Source organism: Pseudoliparis swirei, chromosome 8, assembly GCF_029220125.1.
Source record: "Pseudoliparis swirei isolate HS2019 ecotype Mariana Trench chromosome 8, NWPU_hadal_v1, whole genome shotgun sequence".
NCBI classification, from domain to species: Eukaryota; Metazoa; Chordata; class Actinopteri; order Perciformes; family Liparidae; genus Pseudoliparis; species Pseudoliparis swirei.
Genome location: NC_079395.1, coordinates 10,889,385 through 10,908,218, shown reverse-complemented (window position 1 = coordinate 10,908,218; position 18,834 = coordinate 10,889,385). Strand labels below are relative to the sequence as shown.

The 18,834-nt window shown below is 42.0% G+C and overlaps 2 protein-coding genes across 6 annotated transcripts; both read left to right on the top strand.

The window, feature by feature from the left end:
* The first annotated feature begins 1,941 nt into the window (after nucleotides 1–1,941).
* Nucleotides 1,942–3,320, top strand: LOC130198578 (calcium-activated potassium channel subunit beta-2-like). Its single transcript, XM_056421798.1, has 4 exons — nucleotides 1,942–2,000; nucleotides 2,153–2,323; nucleotides 2,573–2,768; nucleotides 3,036–3,320. The coding sequence occupies exons 1-4, from the start codon at nucleotides 1,942–1,944 to the stop codon at nucleotides 3,318–3,320; spliced, it is 711 nt and encodes a 236-aa protein (XP_056277773.1).
* A 1,615-nt stretch (nucleotides 3,321–4,935) lies between these two features.
* LOC130198080 (phosphatidylinositol 4,5-bisphosphate 3-kinase catalytic subunit alpha isoform) lies at nucleotides 4,936–18,399 on the top strand. 5 transcript variants are annotated; one of them, XR_008832563.1, is made up of 23 exons: nucleotides 4,936–5,377; nucleotides 6,300–6,715; nucleotides 6,903–7,112; nucleotides 7,254–7,504; nucleotides 7,849–8,094; nucleotides 8,295–8,380; nucleotides 8,476–8,581; nucleotides 9,437–9,589; nucleotides 10,088–10,222; nucleotides 10,405–10,529; nucleotides 10,641–10,722; nucleotides 10,940–11,104; nucleotides 11,204–11,307; nucleotides 11,765–11,936; nucleotides 13,511–13,617; nucleotides 13,915–14,036; nucleotides 14,422–14,500; nucleotides 14,702–14,872; nucleotides 15,052–15,169; nucleotides 15,259–15,410; nucleotides 15,549–17,179; nucleotides 17,320–17,379; nucleotides 17,678–18,399. XR_008832563.1 is itself a non-coding variant. In XM_056421145.1 (21 exons), the coding sequence occupies exons 2-21, from the start codon at nucleotides 6,364–6,366 to the stop codon at nucleotides 15,817–15,819; spliced, it is 3,207 nt and encodes a 1,068-aa protein (XP_056277120.1). In that variant the 5' UTR covers nucleotides 4,936–5,377; nucleotides 6,300–6,363; the 3' UTR covers nucleotides 15,820–18,399. The 5 variants fall into 5 exon arrangements, 1 of the variants encoding a protein (XP_056277120.1); XR_008832560.1 differs by having other exon boundaries at nucleotides 15,549–16,933; nucleotides 17,010–18,399; XR_008832561.1 differs by having other exon boundaries at nucleotides 17,320–18,399.
* The last annotated feature ends 435 nt before the right edge of the window (nucleotides 18,400–18,834 follow it).

The following is an 18,834-nucleotide window of genomic DNA, read 5'->3' as shown; positions in this document are numbered from 1 at the left end:
AATAAGTTCCTGCTGGTTTAAGCAGTTTCACACTGGTGTATTTCCTCGAACTCTAAAGACCGTCTCCCTTCAGTGCTTCATGTGGTGACACCACAGATCAGTAGCTTTTTAAATAAGCCATGATATGAAGAAGAATGCTGAAGCCCCCCTAAAATAGGCCTAACGACACCCCTGCTTTCACCCTATGCTTATGGTAATATTTATGACTCAGATCAGTTTTAGCCATTTCACTAGAAAGATTTCAGATCTCCCGGGGTTTGAAAAACGTGAAGTACTCAAATGAATATACTTTACTTTCCACCACTGTCCATTTTGATAACTGAGAAAAAAATGATGAATGACAAAACTGCAGAAAATAAGAAGTTTGAAATATGTTTCCTTCATGGCCCTGCAAGGTCAGCCTTTAAGTCATGAGCCTGCCTGCACATATATCAGTCAGGACATTCCTTATAAGTTATTAATCAGGTTCAACTGCCAGCTCACATGAAGCTACACAAATTCACTCCAAAGACTTTCAAAAGTCGGTAAAAGGAGTAAAGCGATCTTTCCAAAAGTGTGTCCATGTTTCGCTGTAACCAATATGTGTGGAACGTGTGGCATTCAAGTGGCTATACTCATCCTGTTTTTACTTTGTCGTAAGACAAACCATAAAACTCATGTTACCCTTGTTGCTGTCATTCACAATTTAGTGAAATGTTTTAAGGACCGTTTGTGGTTTCCTTCAGATTCCCTTTGTCACACTGCAGTTGTCTCTCAGCAACATTTTCCCTAAGCAGCTGGAAATTTGATACAATGAGGAAATTACTCACCGAAGAGGAATTTGTTGGCTTGTTTTCTAGATATTCTGCTGCTTACACTATGACAAGGTTGTTATCCCCCACAAAATGAAAACAACCTGTGCATTGTCCTTACGTGTTAAAGGACTCGGATGGTGGCTCCAGAATGTCAGACATGATCAAATATGATCCATTTTGTATTGATTATGCTGCATCTGAAGGGGAGTCAATAAACAATGCCATTTTATTTTTTGACTCCCACTTGATTTATTGGTATTTCTTATTACATTTTGAGTGGGAGAACTCACTTTTATTATAACAGCAAATTACCATACATAACGTTGGCATTTAAATACATTTGTCCTAAATAGTGTTTTTTAATAGATGTCTGGAAATCTGGAGAGTGGGTTTGCATCAATCCTTACCTTATTGCTAACCCTTTGTCAACCCACAACAAATCACTTATAATGTCTCACTTGCAATTTCATTTGCGTCTGAATCAAGGCTACTGCTATTTATGTGTCCAAAGCTGCATGAGAAACACTGAATTCTGTATTTTCTGCAAATGCTAGGACCAACAGAGAGCAAGAGGACATGTGAGGGGTTGTTGTTGTGCCAAGAGAGGACTCAATGACTTTGTGTTGACAGCAGAAGTGTTCAGGATACAGCAGCTAGGCTTTTTCACGGGCGCCTCTTCAGCATTAACGCCTTTCATCTGCGGCTATCTGTCATCTTGTTTACCCTTATAGCGTTTCTTTGTGTTCGAAATGAGATGTTTACCTGGTGGAGACCACTATATAGGGGTGCTCCCTGTCCCAACACTGCATACTACTCAGATAAGGAGGAACTTCTCTTGGCAGGATTATCAGGAGAGGCATATACTTCAGAGTTCTTTTGTACAAAACTGGACATATTTTCAAAAGTAGTGAGATTGGCAGCAACGATGCACCAAAGGTACAGAATGATTTGTCGTCTGAAAGATCAGACGGATCTGTAACGGGTGACTTGAGACGTCTGTTGTTTTTATGATACTGGTGGTGAAAGTTTCAGTCAGTGCTGACAGACAGCTAAACATGGCAAATAACTGGCTTTAATTCACAGGTCTTTTCAGAAATCCTTTCGTTCCACCTCAGCAGGCAAAGGAGGACGTGGATCATCAGGAAAGATGTTTTTCGTGGCGGGGGCCAAACATTCAGCAGGAGCAGGCAGAGGAAATGAAGGGAGGTAACAGGCTCATACCAATTCAGGCTTAACATTTGACGGTACACATAGCCAAGGGAGAAACTCTTTTAAACTCTATAATATTATATAATAATATAATATTGATTTTGTAACTTGAATTTAAAAAAAGCTCTTCTGACTTTCCTCATAATTAGGCCAATCTATCAGAAATTCCGTGAGGTAGATTTATTGGACAAGAAGAAGACAGTGACAGCTCTAAAGCCGGGTGAAGATCGTGCCATTTCCCTGGGACTCGGGATGATCCTCTCTTCAGTCATGATGCACTTTGTCCTGGGGATCACGATATTACGCTCCTATGCAGACAGGTACAGGCCTGTTGTTCAAATGTTATCTTTTACCCTCTATAAAGGAGTTAACAGATACTTCCAGAGGAAACATGTTTTATTCATTGTATGTGCTTCTTGACAAACTGCTTTTAGTGCTCTCTCAACCTGAAAATTGTAAAAATGAAAACTCGATTACACCTCAAGCCGATTTCATACCATTAGATCTCCAAAATGTTTTCTGCTTTTTTGTGTGCATTAAATTGGATCTTCATTTAAATGTCAACACAGTGTGTGGACTAAGGAGGGTGTGTGTGTTGTACTCAACTCCACGGTCACAGCAGACATGAACTGTTCCTACAACTGTGGGTCAGACTGCTGGAGAGTCTCCAAATACCCCTGTCTGCAGGTCTACGTGAGCATCAATAACACGGGCCGTGTCAGCCGTTTATCTCACAATGAGGAGACGCAGGACACCAGCTCTGAAGTGAGTACAGTGCCAGAAATTACTCAACCATTTCACATGTTGACAACATCTGTCAGACGCTGGCCTGATTGTAGACTTACTCTGCTCCCGATTCAGAAAATGTTAGTCGATAGGATTTTTCCTGGTCAAGCTGAAAGATGATACATAAAGGGTGATGTATTCAATATTGTGAATGAAAAGCAGATCAGCAGCCATCGCCGAAACGAAAAGAACGCAAACTGATTGCCCTTGAGATGACCTTGCTGCCCCTCAACCCTGTCCTTGCAGTGTGTCTACGCGCCCAGGTGCCAGAAGGACAGCGTGGCCATGCATGTCGTGATCATGAACATCTCCGAGCGTCTGAAGGTGAAGCAGCAGGTCCCGTGTTACTACGACCCCAGCGGGCAGCGGGAGACCGTTCTCCTGACCAGGCTGTACGACCACACCGTCGTCTTCCTCACGCTGCTCTGGCCCTCCTGCATGCTCACGGGAGGGGCCCTCATTATCGTGATGGTGAAGCTCACGCAGTACCTCTCCAGACTGTGCGAGCAGATAGGGAAGATCTCGAGGTGAAAGACGTGCAGCAGCTGTCAGAGCATACGCTGATTTGGTGACGGTCATATGACATGAACGGGATTGTTTCTACCAAACAACTTTGTTGTGACCTCTTGCAAACTTTCTTCTTCATGAGACATCCGGAGCAGTTGACTCTCTCTCCAGATCGAGGATGTGACTGTTTATACAAGTGAACTGAATGTTCTCAGGGGGGTAAGTGTTAGATGTGTAACTGGCTGTTATACAGGGAAAACTATGACTGGATATGCGTGGTTTTAAAACATTGTAAAAATGCTTTATGGGTATGTGTTTACAAGAGTTTGTTACATTCTGAACCTCAAATATGGTCTATTATGAGCATGTGCTTGCATAGTGACAATATTGACCTGTACTTAAATTGCCAGGGGGAAAACACAGCTTTCTGTCTAAAGAGGTCTCTGTATGCGATGTCCTTGTTAAGAAACAACTTTGAGAACTATCTCAAACTTTTGTATATTTTGATGATCACATGCAAACAGTACATTAATATGTTCCTATTTGTTATCTACTCTGTTAGCGACCAAATAATGTGTTGGTCTCTCATGATGAAATGTCTTTCATTAATGAACATAACCTGATATGATTTATTGTCTGCCATGACTTTTTCAAAACTGTTCCGGATATTTAGCTCACAATACAACACTGAACACATGAACACCATTTAGAAATCTATGTGATCGAGACATTATTATACAGTGTTAACCTACAGTACATTTACAAAACAAAGCTTAAGACCAACACAAATCATTCTGATCACACATTTCAGAGTCACAAGTTCACTCTTCAACACAAAAACTACTGCAACACCAAACGATTATCTCATAAATAAACAGCAAAACAATCAATTACATTGTGATTTTGCAGTGACCGCACTAAGCGATATGGTCACACACTGTGGCTCTACAGCAGGAAACCCCCCAGGCTGTTTGTGCACTAGAAACCACTTCTACTGAGCCTGCACAACCTTCTGACTACTGTTTGCTTATTTTAAAGATAGTAAAGGGTTCCAAAAGGTTTTATCTCCATCCAAACACACATCAGGCTTGCTGCTGAGTCGTTGGTGGTGGACACGATTGTTTTAAAGAATATTCCAATCGATGTTTTTAAAATCATGGATGTGAAAATAATCAAGTTTAGACTTATGGACATTATGTTTTAGATAGATATATAGTTATTTTATTAATCCCGCAAGAGGAAATCGTTTCGTTACAGCAGCATTTATAGTAAGTATATTAAATTTAAAAATGCTCAATATAAAAAAACAATAGTGCAAAGATGTAACCAAACAAACAAACACTCCGTTACACTGTTGTTTGTTTGTTTACATCTTTGAACTATTGTTTTGTTAGTTAATATAACATAATTCTATTTGAGTATGTTTAGTTTTAAGTAGCTTACAAAGTCTAATTGAATTCCATTGAAATAGTATGCAGCTGTAAAGATACTGAACAAAAAGCAGAGTCCACGTCATATAAATGTGTGAACAACTCCCGGTGCTTCTCCTGCTCCACCCTTTGTTCTGGGGGCTCCGACACACACGCGTGTCGGTTCTGACAGGACTGGTTTCGGCTCATGCCTACAGAACTCTGCTTTTCTCCTCTACTACTTGGTGTCATTTCACGTCCCACACAAGTAAACAGTGAACCAGCGGTTTCCACTCCCCGACTCCTCTCGTCGTGACAACCCGCTTTCCCCGGCCGCTCCAGCTCACTCTGTGCGGGAGGGCGGTCCGTGACGATGAGCCTGCTAGCAGCCTTCGAGCAGGCTATCGTTAGCTATGCGGAGCTAGCTTGCTACCAAACTGTTCGGGTTGCTTTCGAGACAGCACGATGCAGAACACCATGAAGCATTACAGACTTATTCCACCGCAGCACATCGGCTAGATCACTGGGAGCTAGCGGGCGTCTTGTCCTCCCCCACATCGGGTCCGACCCTTACCGTCATTGTTTGGATGGACTAAACGCGAGGAGACTTCAGCTAGCAGCTGCTAACTGGCAGACTAGCTTCGCGGCTAACCGGCTGACTATCTGACACAGGTAGCTTTGTGTATGTGTTTATGTCGTGTTTCTGTGAGTGTGTGTGTGCTCGATTATTACTGTTATTCAAGCACGGCTCACGTTGACGCTCCCCGGTTCCCCAGGCGACAAACAGCTGCCTGTTTACCGCGGACTGACATTAGCTTGTGCATCGGTCGAGGTATTCACATCGCAGCGTTTATAAATGACATTGATCTGCTGAGTGAACTTGGCTAGCGAGCTGAGAAACGACACCTAACACGGACCCGCCGAGCATCACGGCACAAACTAGTCGAGGAGCCACGCGATGACTTCGCAGCCTTAGCAGTTCACTAACGGGACCAATGAGTTTGTTTACATGGTTTGTGAAGCACGTTCACCCGACAGCTACCCCACCGGGTCCATCGCTGCGCTCCTTGAGTTAGCGCGAGTTATTTTAACACCAGCTCCCTTCAGTGAAAGTTATTTTCGTAGATCGTTCCGTCTGATGTGATGACAGGCTGTGTTGTCGTGAGGTTAAGCTAACGTTGTTATCTGTTTCCGTTTGAGTGATTTACAGCACCGGGCAGTGACCTCTTACATTCCTGCTCGTTACAGTTAGCCGGCTAAAGGGCTATGGATGTGTTGCTACCAGTCCTCTGTCAGACTGGACCAAAGCAACCTCACGAGCTCTGCAGCTTTTAGTCGTCTCAAAGACACTTAACCAAGACATATACCGTGGTGCTGCGGGCATTACCTGTTATGCAGTTTACTGAATGTTATATAATTGTTGGCAGCCCATGTTAAATTAGTTTACTCCTAGGAAGTGTATATTTAGCATTTTTATATGCTGTCACTATGCAGCTCTAACAACGCCTAAGTCAAATGTTTTCAACAAAGCGTTTTGCATTATTGTGCACAGGTCGGTGATTCTTGTATAACTCCGTTTTCTTTTTTCTTACAGTTGGTTGACATTGCACATGTGATAATTAGTGGACTCTGAACATAGCAGATTTCTTGGCACGACCATGCCTCCAAGGCCTTCCTCGGGAGAACTATGGGGGATGCACTTGATGCCCCCCAGCATCCTCGTCGACTGCCTTCTGCCAAATGGCATGATTCTCACGTTGGAGTGCCTCCGGGAGGCCACGCTGATTACAGTCAAGCATGAGCTTTTCAAAGAGGCCAGGAAGTACCCTCTTTACCATCTGCTGCAGGAGGAGAGCTCCTACATCTTTGTCAGTGTCACCCAGGAGGCAGAGCGGGAGGAGTTTTACGATGAGACCAGGAGGTTGTGCGATCTTAGGCTCTTCCAGGCATTTCTCAAAGTCATTGAGCCAGTAGGCAACAGAGAAGAGAAAATTCTCAACAGAGAGATAGGTATGGTATGAATTGTTATGCAATCACATAACAATCTATTGTACGATACAGCAATGCACTGTGTTGGCCTTGGTGTTGTCATTACCCACAGTCAGGGGTATTGACATAATACGGTTCTACTGTTGTTCACATGTCATGAAAAATAAAAAGAGGTCAGCTTTTATAAAGCACATGCTTTTCTTTTCAGGTTTTGCCATTGGAATGCCTATATGTGAGTTTGATTTGGTGAAAGACCCAGAAGTGCAGGACTTCAGAAGGAACATTTTAAATGTTTGCAAAGAAGCTGTGGACCTTCGAGACAGTAATGGACCCCACAGCAAAGCTTTGTACGTGTATCCTCCCAATGTAGAATCTTCTACAGAACTTCCCAGGCACTACTATAACAAGCTAGATAAAGGTTGGATATTTTTCTTTCAGCTCAAAATGTACCGGTATTATGCACACAAAGACAGTTTTGTTTATTTGCTCCATCTCTGCATATACAAAAAATATTATAATACATTTCTTCAACAAAGATCTTTTGTACTCTTTCCCTCAGGGCAAATCATCGTGGTCATATGGGTCATTGTGTCACCCAGCAATGACAAGCAGAAGTATACCCTTAAGATCAACCATGACTATGTACCAGAGCAGGTGATTGCCGAAGCCATCCGCAAGAAGACACGTAGCATGCTGCTCTCCCAGGAGCAGTTAAAGATGTGTGTGCAGGAGTATCAGGGAAAGTACATCCTCAAAGTCTGTGGCTGTGACGAGTACTTACTGGAGAAATATCCCCTGAGTCAGTACAAGGTAATCTAATTTAAACTTACGTGTGCTGCGTCTGATGTTGTTGTCCTTAGTGGGGGGGAGAGATCCATTTCACATCAAATTACCCTCCAACACAAATGTTCTGGACATTTATCACGTAAACAAAATGTGATTACTCTAAACTATATTGCTTCAAGCATAGAGAGCAAAGTACTGAGCGTCTCTGTTGCTGCTGAGTTGTTCTTTTACCATCTAATAATGTACATGTTGATAAACCTAGAAATGGTTGGAAAGGGCTTCAAAATGTCACAATCATTCAGCATGAATAGCTTCAAAATGTCACAATCATGGCTGCTTCAAAATGTCCCTTTGTGTGTCATTGACAGTATGTGCGCAGCTGTATCATGTTGGGACGGATGCCCAACTTGATGCTCATGGCAAAAGACAGCCTGTATTCCCAGCTGCCCATCGACAACTTCGTCATGCCGTCATATGCAAGGCGAATATCCACAGCAACGCCCTACATGAATGGGGAAACGGCCACCAAGTCTCTCTGGACTATCAACGGAACGCTGAGGATCAGGATACTGTGCGCCACTTACGTCAACGTCAACATCAGAGACATTGACAAGGTACTTCACCTTGTTTTATTTAGAGCTTCCTTATTTTGCTCGTTTGACAAAAAATACATTCTGTTATCTCACATCTCTACAACCTTGGACGTCATTAGAAAATGATGCACAGTGTTCGTCACTTCATGCAGCCAGACGTGCAGGGAAATATATGTTTACCAGAATAGTATATATAACTGTTGTTCTTGTGGCTGTTGTAGATCTACGTCAGGACTGGGATATACCACGGTGGAGAGCAGTTGTGTGACAATGTCAACACCCAGCGCGTGCCCTGCTCCAACCCCAGGTACACAGTGAAGACTGCCTCTCTATGCTCTGGGATGTCAATGAGCTGTGTGACACTAATGTGATTGATTATGCTACCGTCTCTGTTTATTCCAGGTGGAACGAGTGGCTGAACTACGACATGTACATTCCAGACATCCCCCGTGCTGCCCGACTCTGCCTCTCTATCTGCTCTGTGAAAGGAAGGAAGGGAGCTAAAGAGGTTAGCTACATTAAAGTTTTAATGCTTTAGATTACAGCTTCGGTCGTCACAATAAATGTGTTTTAATACCACGGTAAACACTCCTCAAGCAGCTATTTTGTAACACAGTGCAGCCAAACAAACTAGCACTGTTTTTAATAACAAAATCGATCAGTTATTGTCCTCCTTCCGTAATGCCATGAGCAACTGGGATCTGATTTCATGATGAGTGCGGTTTAAGTGGTTTTCTGCAACAGCAGGGTAGACCCGAGGGAGAGGGTTACTTAGCTGAGGAGTTAAAGTGTGAAGCTGGTCATGTAACCGCTCAATGTGGTTGCTCTGTCTTGTTTCAGTACTGTCTGCGATAGATACAGCTGATTGGCTGTCTAAAAGTACCTTCAATGGCATGTCATGTTTTGTAGACACATTTTCCAAGAACAATAACCTTCGGGACAAATAAATTGCATTTCCTGTGTCCGAGTGCTTCACAATATAAGCCACTCCAGTGAGTTCCCTCTTATGTGAAGCAGCAGGAGAAGGACATGTTTGGTTAGCATGAGCAGTAACTTAGTCCAGCTCTGACCGAGCAGCAGGAGAGTTGACAATCAACAATGAGGCTGATATCTATGAGGTAAAACGGTAATCCTGGATTACAAGCACCGCTCCTTTTCTATAAAGATCATGACGGACTGTTAATACATTAAATGGCTATTTAAAAAATAAATACATATTCAAATCCATCTTTGTTTGGTCTGAGTTAACCCAGTTAGCTAATATAAACATGGTATTTGCACTGCACCTGTCTGTTCCATAGCCTCAAGCCTTTGCTCCGCTAATCATTTTCTGATGCATCATCTCTCTGGTATTTTCCTGCAGGAGCACTGTCCTCTCGCCTGGGGCAACATTAACCTGTTTGACTACACCCACACATTAGTAGCAGGGAAGATGGCACTCAACCTATGGCCTGTCCCACATGGCCTGGAAGACCTGCTCAACCCTATCGGTGTAACCGGCTCCAACCCAAACAAGGTGAGCAGCAAATGTCAACATTGATTTGCTCACTCATGGTTTGTGCTTCCAGTAGTGTCTGTTTTCTTTCCTGAGCGGTTTGATGGACCGATCTCAAATGTAAACCTATATTGCTGTCCTTTGGAAGTTTTTTTTGTCACGCACCGTAATTTTAGAATTATAATGTTTAAAGTACGAAGGGTATTAAAGATTTCTTTCAAATACGTGGACTAGTGGATTGAAACTCAAAGACGATAGAACAACATGGCATGAAACACAATGATCTTCCTAAGGCTTTTTAACTATGTATTATACTCGTGTGTGCGACTGACCTCTAAGCCTCATTACCAAGTTTAAATCAAGCGGGTGACGACCTGTAGATTTTCAGGACCGGATTTAAGCTGCTTTGTTTTAATCAAACAAGCCTCTTATCCCACCTAATTAAATACTCATTGACAGAGGCACCTTTCTTTATGAAAGTAAACACCTTTTTCCTTCCACCACTTTTTAAACCTGCAGGAAACTCCTTGTCTGGAGCTGGAGTTTGACCATTTCAGTTGCCCTGTCAAGTACCCTGAAATGGCCATCATTGAGGAGCATGCAAACTGGAATATATCCAGAGAGCTTGGCTTTAATTACTGCCACACCGGTTTGGTAAGATAACGAGAATTAATTCGTATTTGTTCTGTTTAGCTGAGATGTGATAATCATTCTGAGTAGCCGCTACATTGTTGTTCACTCGCACCACAGACTGTAACTTACTTTTAACTTTCACGTGACACAATACGACACTGACGTTGTTGAGTTTTAATTTTTGATGTTATATGGTGTCTTAGAGTAACAGACTGGCGCGTGACAACCCGCTGACCGACACTGACAATGAGCAGCTACGACAGGTGTGTAACAGAGATCCGCTGTCTGAAATCACTGAGCAGGAAAAAGACTTTCTATGGAGACACAGGTAATGCGTGTGCAGTTGTATACCAATATATAGGGTTTCTGAGGGGTCAAAACCATTACATTTGACATAAAAGTCATTGTATTAATTTATTCTCTCCCAAAACTCTTTCAGACAAGACTGCGTCAACATGCCAGAGATCCTTCCCAAGATCCTCCTGTCTGTGAAATGGAACTCAAGAGATGAGATTGCTCAGGTAAGCTCAGGTTTCCACTGCTGACGCACCTTTATTTTGAAGGACATTACTCTGGTAAATGGGTGTGTGCCTTACTTAGTTGTTATACTAATGTACCTCAGCTGATATTTACACAGATAGAATGCACTGTCTCATGTATTGGAGTTTTTTTTTTTTTAAATGCAAGAATGCTAAAAACATATATATCTGAAGTCAGTGAAGTATTTTTTCCTTTCAGATGTATTGCCTCCTGAAGGACTGGCCTGCTATCAAGCCAGAGCAAGCCATGGAGTTGCTTGATTGCAACTTCCCTGATCCTATGATCAGAGAGTTTGCTGTAAAGTGCCTTGAGAAATACTTAACTGATGACAAACTCTCACAGTATCTCATTCAACTGGTTCAGGTGTGTGGTTCATTTAATGCTTCAGTGTCACTTTCTGTGGTAGTGTTTTTAAGGTAATACAATTTTTTATGGTATAATCTATGTTTTTTTTGTGCCCAGGTTCTAAAGTATGAGCAGTACCTTGATAACCCACTGGCACGCTTCTTGCTGAAAAAGGCATTAACCAATCAGAGGATAGGACATTTCTTCTTTTGGCATTTAAAGTGAGTTAATTAAAAAGGTCTTCTTTCAAGAATACGTGGAGCCGTCTGTATGCGACATGAAAGGTTCAACTGATGTTTGAATGTCGATTACGGGGAAACGTTGACAATATTCAAGCAGCTTTGTATTGTTGCAATGCCACCGGTTGATGCGTTTCAAGCAATCGACAGACATGAGCGAGCAGCTGTGGGAGCCAGAAACAAAGGAAAGCCGAACATGTGCGCAAGCCACCCACATTGCACGGATACAAAGCTGGTTGAAAACCTGCCACGGTTCCCTTTGAGTTGTCTGGTCCCCAATCGCATTGAATTCAAGAAAGTGATGTGAAAACAGCTGATGTCAGTCAATGTTTTGGGATACTCTTGGCATGTGTGTAGTTGTATTGAGACTTGGCACATTTCCCATCAGCACACAGACGGTCGCTGTAATTTTTTTCTTCTCTTTCCTTCATTTGTGTAGGTCAGAGATGCACAACAAGACAGTGAGCCAGCGGTTTGGGCTACTGTTGGAGTCCTACTGCCGGGCTTGTGGCATGTATCTGAAGCACCTGAGCAGACAGGTGGAGGCTATGGAGAAACTCATCAATCTCACTGACCTCCTGAAACAGGAGAAAAAAGATGAGGCACAGAAGGTAATCCGACAGCGGGCAGCTGTTAATTGTGATTCACTGAATCGTTGAGTTTAATCTTGACAACATCTGGACCAGATCAGGCCACAGTACAATACAGGGGAATGATTGGTTTTGGACAGTTGCTTTTTCAGTTGCTCGCTACTAACTATATTTCAACTTCACATTACTAAAAAACAGAAGGACATTTTCAGAAATAGCCATGTTAATCCAGAATATTCTTAAATACATGCTGGAATGACTTGTGATAATGTTAAGCATACTGTTTCATATATACAGGACTGTCTCAGAAAATTAGAATATTGTGATGAAGTTCTTTATTTTCTGTAATGCAATTAAAAAAACAAAAATGTCATGCATTCTGGATTCATTACAAATCAACTGAAATATTGCAAGCCTTTTATTCTGATTTATTGCTGATTATGGTTTACAGCTTAAGAAAACTCAAATATCCTATCTCTAAATATTAGAATATCATGAAAAAGTATACTAGTAGGGTATTAAACAAATCACTTGAATTGTCTAATTAACACGAAACACCTGCAAGGGTTTCCTGAGCCTTGACAAACACTCAGCTGTTATAAATCTTTTTTTTTACTTGGTCTGAGGAAATATTAAAATTTTATGAGATAGGATTTTAGAGTTTTCTTAAGCTGTAAGCCATAATCAGCAATATTAAAAGAATAAAAGGCTTGCAATATTTCAGTTGATTTGTAATGAATCCAGAATGCATGACATTTTTGTTTTTTTAATTGCATTACAGAAAATAAAGAACTTTATCACAATATTCTAATTTTCTGAGACAGTCCTGTATATATATATATATATATATGTGTGTGTGGGGGTGTGTGTGTCATTTTTTCTTCTTTTTTCTGTTTAATTCAGTTTGACTGTATTTTTCTCAGAATTATTGATGTTCAGCTGCTTTTATTGAAGGTCAAAACTACTTCACAGTAAAAGCATTTTAAAGAAGTCAAAAGTGCAGCAATAGCAAATTAAGGCTCTTTATTAGAATTGGACGGAATTACTTATAAAACGGTGCATGAAAAGTTATATTTCCTATAATTGCACTCAAATAAAGCAAATAAAGGCCTTCACTTAAAAAAAATGTAGGCACTTATTTTGAATAGGCCACCATTTAGAACTTAACAGTATTCAAATATTTGTAGACAGACAAATGTCATATTTGTATTAATTTAAAAACGGTTTGCTAGCTCATGAATAATGTTCAGTTTATTATTTAAGTGCTGACTACAAGGAGGATGTTGTGGCCACTAAATAAAGTGTCAATCATACTTTTGATGGGTTCTCAGCAAATCTATTGGTACTAGCACATTTCCTTTTCTATCTTAATGCAACAATATGGACTCGGTAATAACCTTTATCATTGATGAAATGACCAGCACCCCGCCACACAGCAGACAAAGGGTGCTCGTAGAAGCTGCATCCAGCTCATTTTGAAGGTTAATCATTGAGCTGTAAATCAGCAGCAAGCAGGCAGGACTCAGTGGGCGTCTACCAGGCTGAGGCTAAAACTTCTCTTTGATTGAATCATACTTTGGTTTCTCTCCTTCAAGGTGCAAATGAAGTTTCTGGTGGAGCAGATGAGAAGGCCTGACTACATGGACGCCCTGCAGAACTTCACCTCCCCACTGAATCCAGCACATCAGCTGGGAAACCTCCGGTACATCTGCACTTCTCTTCTCACTCCCTACTCTGAAAAATGGCTGGCATTTAATATGAATTTAATTTGCAGGTGTCACTTTTGCCGTTTCCTCTGGAAGGCTCAACATGTTAATATGACATTTAATGCCAGTGTTTTGTATGTGTGTATAGAATATATTTAGGGATATACTGAACTCCATGCTCTTAAAGAACCACCTCATTTTACAGCAAACCCAGTCCTTGGGATGAAATAATGTATATTCTGTAATGAGTCAGGACTCATGAGCACAGACGCATTTACCTCTCTATGTTTCAGCCTGGAGGAATGCAGGATGATGTCATCAGCCAAGCGACCGCTATGGCTTAACTGGGAAAACCCAGATATGATGTCAGAGCTGCTCTTTCAGAACAATGAAATCATCTTCAAAAATGGAGATGGTGAGTTTTGTCCCTGTGTTTCTTCCTTAAGTCTCTTGTGGCCTCTGTTTCTGTGTTCCCACCTGTGCTGTGTATCAGCAGACTCACAGACTTGAAAAAGCTTCTGCTGAGCATGCAGCATAATTCATTCTAAGCCTGTGGGGCATGTCATGGCACACACACACAACCCCATCGCTGTTCTTCACATACAATTCTGAACGAACAAGCCACATTATTGGAATCACACTTAAGCGCAGCTGCTTGAGCTTTTTGCCGCACCATCTGTGGCAAAATGTACTTCAACAGCTCTGTTACATAATGCATCGTGGAGTTGATCAAAGATCTGCGAAGCAGCTAATATTCGCCTTTCTGTCACCCACCTCCTCGTCTCTCTCTGCCTCCGCAGATCTGAGGCAGGACATGCTGACGCTGCAGATCATTAGGATAATGGAGAACATCTGGCAGAACCAAGGCCTTGATCTCAGGTAGGCTCCTCACTTCACCATGACAGCAAGGATGCAGGTGCATATTAACCGGCGCTGGATACTTTCATGTTCTGCACTCGTACCTGAATGCATATTAGTGGCAACCTCTGCAAGTCACCACGACTCGTTTAATATGAAGTCCACCACTGCTGCCCTAATTATTTCTGCCTCTCTTTATGTTTCTTGTCCTCCCTCCTCCAGGATGCTGCCGTATGGTTGTCTGTCCATCGGCGACTGTGTGGGTTTGATTGAGGTGGTGAGGAACTCTCACACCATCATGCAGATCCAGTGTAAAGGAGGCCTAAAGGGGGCACTGCAGTTCAACAGCCACACACTGCATCAGTGGCTGAAGGATAAGAACAAGGGAGAGATGTAAGTGGGGAAAAAGGGATTTGTACAGCTCTTTCGTCCAGAGTGCTCGTGATAATAAAAAGACTAACATGAAGATTTAGTGTCTAAAAACACATCTTTAAAAAAAAAAAGGGAATAGTTGGATACCGCCCAGTGTTGTCTCTGAGATTAAATTATGTTCTATATGTTTGATTTGTTAGGTATGACCAGGCCATAGATCTGTTCACGCGGTCGTGTGCAGGCTACTGTGTAGCCACGTTTATCCTGGGCATTGGGGACAGACACAACAGCAACATCATGGTCAAAGATGACGGACAGGTAAAGATTGCATTATATTTCCTTTCTGTGTCTATACATGTATACTTTCTTGTTCTCTCGTTCAAATAATTCATGTTTACTTTTCACAGCTGTTCCACATAGACTTCGGCCATTTCCTCGACCACAAAAAGAAGAAGTTTGGGTACAAGAGAGAACGCGTGCCCTTTGTGCTCACACAGGACTTCTTAATTGTTATTAGCAAAGGAACTCAAGAGTGCACTAAAACAAGGGAGTTTGAAAGGTAATACCAGCAGTATTTTACCATATTTTACTGTAAGTGGCTTTAGATTTGTAGAATATCACACACTTGTCTTGTCTCCTCTTTTCTTGCATGCTTGTTTTCCTTTTTTTGTATTTTCTTTTCTTTCTCCTCCCTCAGGTTCCAGGAGATGTGTTACAAGGCGTACCTGGCAATCCGGCAGCATGCCAACCTCTTCATCAACCTCTTCTCCATGATGCTGGGCTCAGGGATGCCCGAGCTGCAGTCGTTCGACGACATCGCTTACATCAGAAAGACCCTGGCCCTGGACAAGACGGAGCAGGAGGCCCTGGACTACTTCATGAAGCAGATGAACGACGCTCACCACGGCGGCTGGACTACCAAGATGGACTGGATCTTCCACACAATCCGCCAGCATGCCATGAACTGAAATGACGACGAATACAAGTGGAGTAAAAAGGACTGTGGCAACCACAGCCACTAAGAACCAAAAGAATATTGAGAAGCGAGCGAGGCATTGTCCCAAACACACTAAGGCCTGGTAACACTTCTGCCAGCGTGGGACTCTGAAACAGTACCTGCCAGAGCACCTCAAAAAAAGGGTGTTGAGAAGGGCCTATTTCAGGGACATAATGCCTGACTGCTCCTGTATTTACAGGTTTCTGATTTTTTTTCCCCTCCCTTCACTATGAACTTCAAATGACGTCATATTCCATCAGTCTGCTTCATAGAAACTAAGCAAGTGTAACGGACCTCAACAACATTTGCCTTCTTTTGTGTGAACAAACTATCTACTATACTACTCGATTTTTATTTTGTATTTCTTTCAGTACATCTACAACTATCAGCATTAAGAAAGCAACATCATGAGCACAGACGGTTTTTCTAAAGATGAACTCACTTCTTTTCCACTACCTATTTTAAACTGATGAAGGCGGGGAAGATATCGGCGCTGGCTGAGACGGAAGGAACAAGGAGAAGCCTGGCGGGTCACCACAAAATCATGATTACCCCTTACAGTCATAAAAAACAATCACCAATAGTTGCAGAACGGATAGGGGACATGTTGTTAAACACAAAGCATTAAACACTTAACGCTAACAACTAATTTGTATCCTACAGACGACGTGTCCTCAGTTTTAGAAATAACGCCAGATAACTGACTTGTACAGCAGTATATCCATAGACTTGTATGAATTCAGTGCAATTATTCCTTTTTTAGTACATTTTCTACTGAGCCAAAGTACTAGATGTGTAACCCTGCGATTTGAAAGTCTTATTGTTAAAAAAAAAGAAAAGAAAAAAAATGGTCACGACTATTCACGTCTCTTGTCTGTACTCAGCACTGATCTCTGCAGTATTCATTTTTGTTTTGTTTCGTCTATCAGTATTATTTAGTGTCTGAAGTTGAGGCACACGCTCCTCATCCAGCCCACGCAGTCGGAACGCAGACGGACCGCAGGAAAGCGTTCTGATGGTCACCTGTTCAAGATGTTATGAATTGGCTATTGAGTTGATGAAGGCGAGCAGCGCGGGGGAGAAGGGTGTGCAGTGTTCCTTCTGTGTGCAGTGCTTTACACTATGCAAGTTGTGATTCCTAATCTGTCCTGTATACTGCAGGAAAAAAAAGAAAAGGTCGATGTCGGAGTAAGACGAGAGAAAGAGAAACGCATCTCCCCGACACGATCACACAGACAAATGTGTTGGTGAACTTTGAACAGACGGTACGAGGAAGAGGACGAGAGAATGCTGCACTGTATCCGCCTCGTCTACTTCTTCCCAACAGAACTGTGAGAAACGCCTTTGGACTCTGCCTTGTTGCTTCTCCTCACCAGGTTTATGGTTGGAGCTTCGATCTAAGCCATCTGTATAATGTCTGAGCCGTTAAGTTTTGCGCGTGTCTTCTTGTTCTCCGTCACACTTTTGACAGGTAAAGTGAGGCCGACTCTCTCCTCACATTTGCCACGTGGTCCCAGATCGTGACGTCCAGGTAAAGAAAAGTAGCCGAAGTGAATTTCTGTCAACCTTCCGAGTGTCTTCTTTCCTCTTCTTTCCTATGATTGTCACCCTTATGTGTGGAGGAATAGTCTTCGCAGGTTGGCTCACTGCACAGACGCATACATAAGAGGGCCGTAAATGTTCCAGCTTTACCAAATGATACACAACAGGGCGGTTTCCTGGACTCGCCAGGCCGTCTGAAAGTCCACCTTTTTGTTTTCTGTGCACGGCTACGGACTTAAAACAGGCCCGGGAACCGCTCCTAGTGAGATGCATGTGCTTCTGTACAGGCGACAGAGCAGTGGGCCGGACCCAAACGGAAAACTACACCCCATAAACTTTATTGAAGAACTCTAAATGATGCTCTTTCCCTTTGTAATTGTCTCATCTTCTCACACTGCATAATGCATGAGGTCCTCGAATATCTACTTTAGTTTTGTTTTTTGTTTGACCTAATGTTGTTTACTTGAATTTCATGTACAGAAATGACCTTGTTACTTGTGAGAGGTACAACAAAGTCCCAATGAAGGTAACAGATACTGATAACTGCTACTACATGTGCAAATGCTTTCCTTGAATTACTACAGAGGTAATATATTTTTGTATTTTTAAATGTAAGCAAACTCGTATATGTAACTGCTAACCAAAAGAAAAAGGAGGAATCATGCATAATGTGCGCCACCCTCATACAAAACCCAGTAGACAGCTTCCAGTTGTTGAAATGATATGAATGACTAATCAGAGGTGGCTGTTGAATGAAGGACACGGACGTGATGCTGGTGTCAGAGTACGATCTTGCCCTAAGTGGAAGTCTGTAAGCACAATAAGGAGGAAGAAGCTACCTGCATGTTTTAAAAGAACCAGAACCCATATGTTAGTTATATATCCATCTGAGTATATATCATAAAAACTCTTCAAATACTTGTTTTAGTTATCCTCATGTGACAATGATAAGAAACTGTATGCATTCATTTATTGTACTGTTGAATAAAAACCTTTCTCCCTCTCTGAATAGATTAGCAGGCATTTTTATTACGTTGCTTGTTATGCAAGAAAAACATATTTAATTTACAAGGCACTTTTTGTGGTGTTGTGCTTCATGAAGGGATTCATGTTCATGTGGGATAATATATTTACATTGGTGCCAAACGAGGAAATCTTTTTCTCAATTTTCCAAAAGAAAACAACACACAAACTCCTCACTAGTTCTCCTCACTGTATATGCTTTCAAGAATGGTCCTACACTTTGACATTATCGTTATTATTGGACATATTTCCTCATGGCATTGCACTTGAACTTTAAACCTCTTGCTCATATATTTACTGCACAGAGGCTTGTTGCTCAGAATACTGCAAACATGTGACCGGGTGCAGGTTTGGGGAGGTTTCTGGCTCAAGAGATTCCGGTTGTTAACAATTTAAACTGCAACAATTTCTTTGATTTGTG